At 39.1% G+C, this 13,189-nt stretch overlaps 1 protein-coding gene across 1 annotated transcript in view; it reads right to left on the bottom strand.

Moving 5' to 3' along the window:
* Positions 1-3,637: 3,637 nt before the first annotated feature.
* The window catches only part of tnmd (tenomodulin), a 107,064-nt gene continuing 97,512 nt past the window's right edge, over positions 3,638-13,189 (bottom strand). Inside the window, exon 7 of the mRNA XM_036127437.1 lies at positions 3,638-7,185. Coding sequence (XP_035983330.1) covers positions 6,976-7,185 — 210 coding nt within the window. The 3' untranslated portion in view covers positions 3,638-6,975. The remainder of the gene's footprint in view (positions 7,186-13,189) is intronic.

Below are 13,189 nucleotides of genomic sequence, written 5' to 3'. Positions count from 1 at the left end.
AGTGAAGTTATTGGAGTGAATAAACCATTAAAGATTCACAGGTTTGAGATGCACAGACCCGTGTGTCTAATATGAAATAGTATCAGTAAAAAGAATGAGCAGGGGCAAGTCTTAGTCATATTTCTTATTGTAAATCAGTTTTATTTTATCTCCAGCCCTCCTGTTCGTTAGTGATTCAACATCCATTCTCCCTCATCTCTAACCTCTCACCCTTTCAATCCTCATCTTTCCTTCTTGTTCCCTACGTCCTCACCCCGTCATCCCTGTCTACCTCTACTACTCATAGCTCTTAACTTCCTCATTCCTCATCCCTTCATTGCTTAACACTACCTCCATGCATCCTATATTCTTTATCCATACATCCCTACGTTCATCATCGCTCGCCTTGACCTCATTTATTCCTCATTCATACATCCTTCGTCCCTCTGCCCTTCATTCCTACACCCCTAATTTCTCATCTCTACTTCCTTTAACCACCATCCCATCATCTCTAGATCCCCCCATCATTCCACCCACCTTAATTTCTAATTCATACACCCATCATCCCTACACCCTTATATCTCATATCTACGGTCTGTAGCCATGGTCCCCTTATCCTTACTTTCTCTAGACTCCATCCCCTCATCATCTCTTACCTCATAATCCCCACCTCCTTCGTCCTCATCTGTATCCCACATTCCTCATCCTGACCTCTTTCATTCCTCATTAATAATTTTTTCATGCCTATGTCCTTCATTTCTCATCTCTACACCCTGTAGCCACCACCCCTTAATCCGTACAGCCTTCGACCCTTCTACCTCATTGCTGTTTCCTTCCTTCCTTCCTTATCTATACATCCTACATTACTCCACCCTTCATTTCTCATCCTTTCACCCTTCAGCCACAAACCTTTTACCTTTACACCATTTATCCTTCATCACCACCTATTTAATCTCTCATCCCTTTCTCCCCCCACTCCTACCTGAGGTCAGTTCCTGATCGCTGGCTGTATAGCTCCTAATCTCTAAGCCCTTATTCTGTCATTTCTTTTTCTCTCTCTTCAATGCAACCATTGTCCCCTTTTCATGTAATTCCTTCCTCCAACACACTTCGTACCTTTTCCTTTAATTCCTTATCCCTACCTCCATTGTCTGTCATCCCAACATCCCTACCTCCATCCTCCTTTATCTCTATCTCTATCTCATTCATCCTTCTTCTCTCCATGGCTCTTAATTCATTCTCCCTATATGCATCATATCTTTCGCTTTGATGAGTCATACTTACTTCCTGCATCCCATAATCTCTACCAGGATCATTCCTCATCTCATGCTCTCTCATCCCGTAACCCCCTTCGTTCCTCATCTCTCAATTTTACCAACATCCTGCATACCTTTTCCTTAAATTTGTGATCTCTACCTTCATCTCGACATCGCCTATATCCCGTCCTCCATCCCAACATCCCTACGTCCATCAGCCATCATCCATTTAGCCCTCCTGTCTTGACCCTATGCTCTTCACATTGCATCCTGGTTCATCCGTCATCCCACTTACCTCATCCTGTATCTTCCTCATCCTCTCATCGTCCATTACCAATGTTCTTCCTTACGGCTCTAGGTTGCATATAGCGAACCAATTTCCTAGGTGAGGCTCTTGAGTCTCATCACCAAAGCTTCCAGCAGCAGATCTCCTCATGTGACTGTAACAGTAATTCTCCATTATTTTCTCTTACGGCATCTACTATTCTCTTCAGTACATCTTTAAAGACCAATTGTTTGTTTGTTTGTTTTATTTGGATCCCCATTAGCTTCAGCATCCGCTAAAAGCTATTCTTCCTGGGGTCCTTCAGTCTTCCATGTGACAATACAATGTATTACATCACATTACACACTATACATACAAGACATTTACACAAAATGTAATAGATATTTACATTTAACGCCATTTATCATTAAAAAGTAACATAAATAAATAAACATAATAACATAAAATTTTGCTACTCCAGATAGATCTATATATAATTGTGGTCCTTGTGGTAAAAAAACAAAGCCTATTATTGGTCATTTGCCTATTGTCAGAAAGTAGCTGGGTTGTGATTTTTATTTTCACATGCTGCATCTTTACCATCACCACCGTCCAGAGTCACCCAAGTCTCCCCTACAATGAATTTAAATTGTGAGACGTCTCTAGTTCAAAAATTGACTTTCATGGTTAATATAAGACTTTTGTCCCAAAAGCCGTGAGGAGCTCTCAGGGAGCCAGCTGTAATATCTGTATCCGCCTCTCCAGTCGGGGCGAACAGTCGCATTCACAGCTACTCTCAGGGCCTCTACGGCAATTTACTCTTCACAAAAGAGTCCTCAGAGTGTCAGAAAAAGTCCCTACCTGATAGACAACTAACAGGATCTTATGAAAAAAACAACAACAAACAAACAGTTTGTAGCATTTTTCCACCCAACAATGCGAGTGGAATAGCTTAAGTATAAGATGTGATAAATGGGGAAATAGTGAGAAATGTATTATCTAAACACTGATTTTATGAACTTTTTAGAACCGCCTCGGGGTCTTTTGACACTGACGCGTTTTGAAGTATGTTTGCATTTACTGAATTTGTTAACACATAGCAGCATTTTTTTTTTTTTTACTTGACATGATGCTCTAGGCTATTGACATTATTGATTTAAAAATAACAATCTGGTTGCAGTCTGAACTATGAACATATTCACAAATCATTTGCATACATTTACATAGCGTTTGATATTATTTTTTTTCCCTCCACCAAAAGCAATGTCACTGGCAATTATTTTTGATATCATTGACATTATCATATCAAACCCACTTGAGTCAACATGCGTATTTACTTTGTAGGCGACATGCTTTTTATATCATCATAAAAAAGAATTATTAGCCATCAGATGCACAGAAGTTATAAAAAAGAAACAATAAGCGGAAGTACATCTGTTTTATCTCACCAAGCTAAATGCTTGTGCTAATGAGGAAAGGGATTAATGGAGAGGAGAAACGGAGATTTGTCTATTCTATGGATTGTGCTAAATTCAAACCCAAACTACTATCAATTTTCACACAAACATCCCCTGGGTATCAAGAGTTTTTCAAGGAAATTATAACATTTCATACAATACGACCAGTGAGGTTATTCATACAATGAAATTTTAATTGGAAAAACAACATACAGAAGACTTAAAAAAAAAGCAAACCGTCACACCGCGACTTCTCATTCCACTGTTTCACTCTTGTAGCTTTGATTCTCCCGGGCGTTCGCGCACCTTGTTATTGTGATGACAGAACATCAATTACAAATGGATATCTCGCTTGCTTATCTGTTATTTACAGATGAGGGTTTTTCAAGCTCAGTGCAGCGAGATGCATTGTTGCAGATTAGAACCGCCTCAGCAAAGCAGGAAATGTTTGAACAGTAGCACTATTTTAAGCATTTTATATATATATTTTTTGCAGACTGCAGCAGCAGCAGCCGTGGAAACAAAAGAGGAGAACAGATCAGTAAGTACCCCACAAAACACAGCATAGGCTCCAAGGACTTTAATTGCACAAGCAAAGTTTAGCTTGATACCAAAAACAAAGTTTACTATCACGGTTTGGTCATCTGGTGCTTCTGATTCTGTGCCAGGACATCTTAGTATTATTTTTTTTCAGCATCTTACAATTTATTCCTAGATATCCTTTTAAAAACAATGTGTTCTGGGCTATGCTAAGCTAGAAATGTGTGATGGTAGAGCTAATTTCTATCTGCAAAACTTGTCTTTTAACCTTTTGCTTCACCTGACATAAATCGTTTTTTGTTGCTGCACGTCTTCATTTTGGTGCATTCCTTCCTGTTGATTCTTTCACACTCTTGTGTTTTGTCCTTGGGGTCTATTGTTGGTTTTGCTAAATCTTTTATCTACTGGTTATGTAAGCAGTAAAACAGACAGACACAAACCGAAAAAACTTTACTGGGAATACCTCTGCAATCTAATGCAACCTCATATACCATTGCTGTCATAAGTTCTGTTCAAAGACTTCTGAATGTTTTAGTAGAAACTGAGAAAGAGGTGATCGTTTTTTTTTTTCACCCTTTTAAAAAAAAAAAAAAGTGAGATGTATCAGACAGGGAAAATGCAATTCATGAAAATTAATACATGCTATTAGATAAACAAACAAACAAAAAAAAAAAACAAAGAACAAAGAAATTAGTTTTAGGTTCATGCAGATCAATAAATCAAAATCAAAACTGTATGAGCTTTACAGTTTTATTACTAGACTGCACTGCTGATGTTCTTCGAAAAAAAACTTTGATCGTTTTTTGACAACTTATCCAGTATTTTTAAAAAATACATGAAAGATGTGTCAATAGGCCTCTGAAGTAATGCAGTGTTGAGTTCAATGTTTAGATGAAGCGCTTCAGCCTTTCACAGCTTGTGAATGGCACCAAAATGGCTCATACTGTATTCAAGTGAGGATTTGTACAGTTGCTTTCAGCAAAAGTTTCCTTACCAGTAGTAGAAGGAGATAATATTGCAGTGGGTTTGTAGAAAAATGCATACGGTAATTCCTTTAGAGTGGTGAATGGCTAACAGCTAGTTAGACCACATACCTTTTTGCTTTATTTTAGCAATTTTGAAATAATTCAAATTGAAAATGTTCAATTCCATAGGATACAAACCTATAGGCCTATTGCTGGAATATAACATTTGCACTTAATTGTTTACTCTTTGACAAGACACCATTTGTCATTGCTATTTTGTCAGCTAAGCAACATCCATGTTACTTCTCAAAGTTTTTGCTGGTCCAATGAGATTTTGATACATTTTTGGATGTTGTGTCAGGCTGATAGCTGTGCGACAACATCAGAGACAGGCTCTTGTGCTTTTCAAAAAAAAACAATCTTACAGATTTTGGTAAATTACCTGCATGGACTCAAAATCAGTTGGTGGAGCGGGCTGATAAAACCAGCTGCCTCCATCAACATAAACCAGCAATGTTTCATCCCGTATTGATAGGCGTGTTTAGTTTGAGATCTTTTAATGTTATTATATCAGCTAAGACAGGGCTGATATGATTGTAGTAACACTTACATTGTTCGTGGGCGAAAACAGCAACAAACTTAACAGTCTCTTGTTAAATTGTAAACACTTAATATCCGCTGACATAGCGTTAGATGGATTTGAACACTTTCAGCTTGTTTTAAATCTCTAACAATAGCAAAAAACAGCCTGTGTTTGCATTAGCATATAAATTGACTCTGTTTGGATGAGAACACAGTGACAAAATAAATAACGGTCTCTTGTGAAAGTGTAGATTGTTAATATCCACTAGTGTGGAATTGATATGAACATTTTCAATTTGTTAAAATTAGCTAAATCAGGGCTACAGCTATGTTAGCAGGGTAATATGGAGATTGTTTAGCTTAGAAAAAAAGCAGTAAAACTTAAAAATGGTCTTCTGTGAAAGTGTAGACAGCTAATGCTGATTTAGCATGAAAATAGAGTTGACATAAATTAGCTAAAACAGGGGAATTCCCCTAACTAGCAACCCAGAAAGCTAGTTAGCTCTCTGGGTTGCTCGTTATTTGTTCTTTGGTAAATGTTAGGATAACATGTTCTAGCTTTTTTTGTGGTCAGAATAAATATGATTCACTTCATTGATCTTAATTGTCATTTATTCAAAAACAACAGGAGAGAATGTTGTAGTATGAAACAAGCAGTCTGCCTGGACATATTTTCAATGGAAACATTTTAATTCAGTTCTGAAATAAAGAAAAAAACATTTCAGTTTTTTTGAAACCTTAACAGTTACTGTCAAATTTACAAATGACGTGTTAAGAGGGAATAATGGTAGCATGTATCCGCCAATACAATTTTCAGCAATGCCATCATGGACGCCATAGGTTTTAATCATGTGAATTACAAAAATAATGGCTAACAGATTTAAAAGTATTCTACTCACTTTAAATAATTGGAAGGACATATATATATATATATGGTTAGAGGTATGTTTTTTCTGGAAATGTAGGCAAGAAACGTCTCCCAAGTCACTTTTTGAATAACTACGCATGCACAACACCATCCTACCTGCACTTCCACTCCTCAGAGGGATTATGGGAAAGAATCTCCCAAATACACTCTGGTCTTATGTCTTTCTTCCGAGGCCTTCTTCTTCTTCTTTACATAAACTTGTAAGACTGTTTCCTTCTTACGGCTCTCAGCCATTTTTAAAGCTATAGGCTACAGTGAGGGCAGCGGAGTCACAATGAACGGCTGAAACTTAAGATCACTGGATACATAAACACTTGAAGTGTGCATGCGCAGCAAAAAGAGGCTAGGTAGGAACGAGCATGTCACAATGACCGGCATGTGGGACAACCAGCAGACAAGATGATCCCCCCAGAAATTGAAGACAAAAGGATTGTCCACTATACCTCTAACCACTTTTCGAGGTAAAACATCAGTAAAATCTAGCGACTGGAACAAAATAAGCAGCCGCAGATTCACTCACGTCAATATACCTGTTAGCTTTCAATAAACTTGCTGTGACACAACACCTTTCCACTAGAGGTAAGAATACTATTACTGAGTATGAATTCAGAGAATAAAAATAATCTGTTTACATGATACAGAAAATGTACTTTATTACCTGAAGTTGTTTGCTAACTACTGCTAATATGCTTGTGGTAGTAGGTATAATAGTTTGGTTAAATGTTTGACATGATTGCACGTCAGAGAAGTTCACATGTGCGTTTCAGTTCACATGTGCACAGTACACGTGCAAACAGATTTTGTAGAACATATCAAAGTAAAATTGAGAGTGCTTAAAAATAGAAAAAGAAAGGACCTAGTTTTCTTGTTTTTTTTTTTTGCTAGTTTATAACATGAGAAAGTTACTGATGGCTTTCACAATGCTATCAAATAACATGAAATGCTCTTCTTGGAGGATTTCACCTAAAAACATTTTCAATCTCAATCAGCTCCCACTCCCATATCAGACCCTCCCCAGCATGCGAGCGATCCACCAGTTGCATGGCATCACAATCTGACAGATGACCCGGCCTCCTTGGTAGTAGTATGGCCACGGGTTGAAGCCGCCCAGGGGCTCGTAGTAGCGGCGGCAGTAGGGATAGCCGCGGCGGCAGTACTGGCAACAGTAGCCACGGTCATCTAGACGGCTATCCAGCTCCATTCCGACTTCCCTCTGCAGAGGACACATGAGCGAGCAGGGTTACAATCACACACACACACATGAACACACACACAAACACACATGACAAATGCCAGCCCTCCAGAGGCAAGGGCAGGAGAGGAGGAAGAGGAGTGGCTGATGGGAATTGATGAGACCGCTTTTGGTTGTGGGTCAGGAAAATGTACGTAAAAGCCAAACAAGAGTCAAAAGATCAGAGCTAATGTGTGTGGAAATGCAAAGTTGTGTCACGTCTAATGGCGCGGACGAAGAGATCAAGAGAGCTGCGAGAGTGCACAGGTTTGAATTAAGCTTCAGGAGCATAAAATATGATAATACCCTTGACCTTTCTATTATAACTGAGGTAAAGCGACTGACAGTTGTGCAGTGAATCCAGCCTTCATAACCTCTCAACCAGCACTATCCTCTGTCAAAGGGACGCTTAGTCGCTAGTTACTAACATAATTACACTATTTCTTTCATCTTTGACCTCTTAACTCCCTCGGATGGAGCACAGACTGCACTAAAATGGTGGCCCCTCCTCCAGCAGAGCATTCAAATTAGCGCTCCTCACTTCTCTGTGCCCTCCCCCTGACCTTGACTTTAAGTGCATGGCACATTCCTAAAGCAATTAGCAGAGTAATGATCGGCTAAGAAGGATTCTTTCATTTGCTCTTGCTGGCTGCCTCTGAATTTATAGAGGGGCCAAATGAAACCCAAACGAAAGGTAAATTGGGTAGAATTAATGGCCCTTGGATTTTTCCATTGTGCTGCTTGGTTCATGCCCCCATTGACTCTTCGGGCATAGTGCCATGCCTCTGATCAAGAGCAGCTCCGAATAGGGTTTTGGAGAGGTGCACTTAACCGGCAACAAGCGGGTTGAGGTAGCAAAATGCCCTCGGTATTAATCTGACCACATTTCAATCTCTTTTAGTAAATGAATCCTCTGAGACAATCCGGCGCTGTCTTGTTAATCTCCTTGGATCCGGAGACACAACGAACCCGCGCGTGGACGCTTGCATTGACTCAGCTACGTGCAATCACGCAGAGCGAAACACATCCGCTGTTGGGAACAGAACATGTGTGGTGAAAATGTTGAACCGTGAGGGAAACAGTCCCGTCAGTCCCCTACCACCTGAGATATAAAGAGATTTCATGAATCTACTCTGCAAGCCACAAGGCAGTAAATCCCCCTTTGCTTTTGTTTACATCTCAGGCTGCTACAGTGCCTTGCAAATGTATTCATATCCCTTGAACTATGTCAGATTTTGTCGCGTTACTACCCTGAATGTCAATGCAGTTTATTGGGATTTTAAGTGGTCGACCAAGACAAAGTAGGGCATAATTTTGAAGTGGTGAGATGAAGACTACAAATATCATTGAAATACTAGGAAACAACTTTATTAGCAGACTAACACATTTTGGCTTGTAGACATCATCCGGCTCATTAAAAAACACTCATTTGTGTTTAAATAAAAAAAGGTATAGAGAGAAATTCTACTGAAACAATGACCCATTCACATTTAACAGGTTGACCAATAAGCATTTATGGTGCTTGCTTGACTGGTTGAACCAGAGTCCAGATCAAATTTAAAGGGGAAATCTCCTCACATAGTAGTAACTCATGATTGTGAAGAGAAATGAAAATGAAAAATACGTGATATTCGTCCTCAGCCGTCTTTGCTCTGATACCACTAAATAAAACCTAGAATCTGATGAAACCGATGTATGTTTCTATGTGAACTTGTACATAACTTCCACCTCCGACATGTATATAATAATAACAACAGAAGAATATTTACTCCTGCATCCTTTGCGCCATTTGCATTATTGTTTCAACCTGTTCACTTGTTTATAGTGTGTTCCTGTATGAGAGAGAGAAAGATCCAAAGTTTGTCTGACAGAGATAACCACCAACGTGACTTTAAAGCACACAACCGCTGGCTTTTGACTGCCGTGAAATAATTTCTATAGGTTGGATTTTTAGATATTTGCATTGTACTGATTCAGTCTCTTGGGGGAGAAGGTTGAGAACTTAGTGGAAAGGCAGATTTCTTTCACACGGTTGTTGGATCCATCTGGGAACAAACTTTTGTACCAAACATTCTTTAAAGACAAAACCTAGCAGCTTTCAATGTGCGTAAAATAAAACCAAACCAAGCAAAATCTACAGATCTGATTTAGGTTATTAAATACGGCGCACCCGTCTGTGTGTACAAAGCTACAGTGTCCTTTTTCTTTTCTTTTGTTTCCTTCCGACGTGGTTCATAGTTTGTAAATAGTAAATTTATACTTCGGTTTGACCCACTCAGTTCATGGTGGTCCTTAATATGTATATGTCGTTGCTCTTTAAATTTATTTGGACATCCTCTGAGAAAACATTCTCATTTCTCCTCGCTGTTAGCCAATCACTGAAAAGCAGTGTTCACGCTCCTGAGCAGGGCTGAAAAAGCTTGGGCTGGACCTGAAAAAAAAACTGTCGCCGTAACGCTTGCAAGCAGGCGGAGCCGAGTAGAGCCCGGCCAAACCGAGCCCGCGTAAACGGAGCTATAGTGGTGGCAGCATCATGCTGTGGGGATTTGTTTTTTCAGAGTTTGTGGAAAGATAGATTCAGCTAAATACAGGATAATCCTGAAAAAAACCAAACCCTTCAGGATTAAAAACCTTCAAATCTTTCAAACTGGGGTGGGGGTACATTATATCTTGTAGCAGGTGAACAACCCTAAACATACAACATGCAGGTGCTAGAATGGTCCAATCAAAGTCCAATTGAGAACCCGTGGAAAGCCTTGAAAGCATATCTTAGCAGAAGCTCTCCATCACACACTTCAAAAACGACACTAAAAATAAGTGGAAATTTCTTAAACTGAGTGCATTTGTCCTCGATTTGAGCAGGCAAATAAGATGATCTGCCAATGGAACGAATATGTTCATCCCTAAAATAAGATAATTAGATAAACTGCACTTGAAATAAGATGATGGAGATGAGTTGTTCCTATATTAAGTGCAAAAAATCTTATTCCATTGGCAAATCATCTTATTTGCCTGCTCAAATCAAGGACAAATGCACTCAGTTTAAGAAAATTCTACTTATTTTCAGTGTCGTTTTTTCAGTGCATCCGACTTACTCAAAATTATTTGCAACTTTATTTTAGCAGAATGTGGTTCTACAAAGTATTCATCTAGGAAATCCGACTACCAATGGATGGCACACTTTTCAGATTGTACTTGCAAAATGTTGAAAACTAAGCTTTTCCTTCACCATCTTCGCCCTACTCTTTGGAAGTCTATCACATAAAATCCCAGTAATATACATTCACATTTTGTGGTTGTGATATTTTCATATGCAAAAAAAAAAGATCAAGGCGCATGAGTAGTTTTGCAAAGCACTGTAGCTTCTGTGAATTTGCTAAAAGCCAGACCAATGAGGAAGTCTGTCGTGCATCTGATGGGAGCCTCGATAAAGCGAGCAACATTACACACTCTTGAGACATATTTAAAACATATAGAAACGGTGCGACAGATAAACATCGAGCATAGCTGGGTTTGATTTACGACTATGACAGGCTCAGGTAGGCTTTTAATGATTTATTGTTCCAGTCGGGGTTTCAGGTCATCAGCTTCCAGGCAACAATCTGTTATGGAAACAACATGAAAGCTGTCAATGGACCAACGATAATCTTATCTGCTGCTCGCAGCCCGAACTGGGATGTAACCAAGTCTGGCGCTTCGGCTCAGAAAAAAATGAAGGAAATATTTTATTCAAATGACGTTTATCAACACAAACAGCCAATGGGTAACATTGTAGCTTAAAGAGAATTAATCAGAGCTATCCATTGAAAACGCAGCCTCCATATTAATCACTCCTGCTTTGAGTTGCTGTCTCTTGTGGGAAGCTGAGGTGATAAGAATAGTTCACCTTGGGAAATCTGAGACAGTCACTCACAAACAAGCCACATTAATGAAGAGTAAAAGCCATTACCCCCTTGCTGCATCTGATTTCATCACACCCGTCCTCGCACACACACACACACACACACACACACGCACACACACGCACGCGCTCACACGCACCTCCATGCATAATATGAGAAACTGGATATGAATGAGTCGGCAGAGTAGAAAACTGTGTCAGTCATTCAATAAGATGTAACGAATCAAAGCATGACTCCTCTAATCTCCACACTTGTTGGTATTATTTCACACACCCTGATCACTGCTCTTCATGAGCTTGAAGCACATGCCTGGATGTGTTATTAAATCTCAGCGCAGAGCTCATCACATTCATTCTGTGATCAAAACAGCAGCGATAACGTTTCATTCGCGCACGCTCTGCTTTGTATTCAATAAGACCCCTTTTTTTTTGATTCCAGGTACGAGGGATGGAGCAACATTTGAAATGCGTTGCTGTGAGACCTGACCTCAGATTTCCATCTCTCTGTGCTTTATGGCGCGGTGCAATGACAGTGAAAAGGGATGTACAGTAATTCAATAGCACAGTCATGTTTTTCACCATACTCACAGTGATAAGGGGCTTTAGGTTCAGTGTAAAGATTCCTCTGGAGGCACAAATAGCGGCTGCCTTAGAGTTCCTACAGATTTAAAAATCCCCTGGTATGCATCAGACTAAATGTGGCTAACAAAAGCACTTGTACCGCTTGAACTTTTCCACATTTTGACACTTTTCAATCACAAACTTCAGCCTATTTTGTCAGGTCTTTGTTTGTATGACCAACAAAACACAAAGTAGAGCATAAATGGGAAGTGGAAGGACACTGTGACATAATTTCCAACATCCTTTGTAAGTAAAAGTGTGAATCTGATTTTTATTCAGCCTCCTTTGCGCTGATACCCCTAAATAAAATCCAGTGCAACCAGTTGCCTTCAGAACTCTCCTAATTAATACATAGCACCCTGACAGATATTATTTGTGTACTCCATAAAATTGGGACTATCTCAGATGGTGAACAAGATGCTCCGGTCTGATTAAACCAATAATGGAGTTTTTGGAGTGGCCCAGTCAGAATCCCAACATGGGAACCTATAGAGGCAGCTAAAGATTAGGGTGATGGCAATGTAGGCCCTCCAACCTCAGAGACTTTGGGATCATCACCAAAGATAAATGATCAATATACCAGTGGAAACATGCAAAAAGCTGCTCAGCATTTAGAAGAAGGGTTTGATTATTGTAATAGCAATGGGGATTTTTCCATTAATTATTGACAAGGAATGTAAATCATATTTGACATAAAATTTAAAAGAAAATGCAATTTAAAAAGTTAAATTACTTTCTTTGAAATTAATAATGTTTTACCTGTTTTGAGAGATGCCGGTTGAATTTCAAATCAGAAACAAACATTTTAGAATAGTCAGTTTTACATCTAAATTTGCCAGGAATATAATATGTATGAATATAATAACAAGCAGAACATTTATGTGGGGAAGAAAACTTCATGTGCACATCCTGAACACACCGTCCCGTTGGTGGTGGCAGCATCATACTGTGGGGATAATTTGCTTCAGCAAAGACAGGGGAGCTGATCAGAGGTGGTGGGGAGATGGATGGAGTTAAATACAGAGCAATCCTGCAGGAACATCTGTTACGCTAGTGTTCATCTTCCAGCAGGAAAATAACCCTGAACCTACAGCCAGAGCTGTGATGGAACGGTTTAGATCATTATGCATCCATGTGTTAGAATGTTATAATTATAGTGATAATTAATGGTTGAATCAAACTGAGAATGTGTGGCAAGACTTAGAAACAGATGTTCTAAGATACGCGTTATCCAATTTGACCGAGCTTGAGCTATATTCTGAAGAAAAATGGGTAAAAATATCAGTCTCTAGATGAGTAAAGTGACGTAATGCAAAAGATAAGCCACATTCATGTTCATATGAACGACACACTTTTTCATTTATTTCCTAATAATTTTTCAATATTTGTTTTGGTACATCGCAAAAAAAAAAAAAAAAAAAAAAACAACCAGTAAAATACACTGAATTTGTGGTTTTAATGTGA

The sequence above is a fragment of the Fundulus heteroclitus genome, chromosome 23, assembly GCF_011125445.2.
Source record: "Fundulus heteroclitus isolate FHET01 chromosome 23, MU-UCD_Fhet_4.1, whole genome shotgun sequence".
NCBI classification, from domain to species: Eukaryota; Metazoa; Chordata; class Actinopteri; order Cyprinodontiformes; family Fundulidae; genus Fundulus; species Fundulus heteroclitus.
The sequence above is the reverse complement of the archived record's forward strand: the minus strand, read 5'-3'. Positions and strand labels throughout refer to the sequence as shown.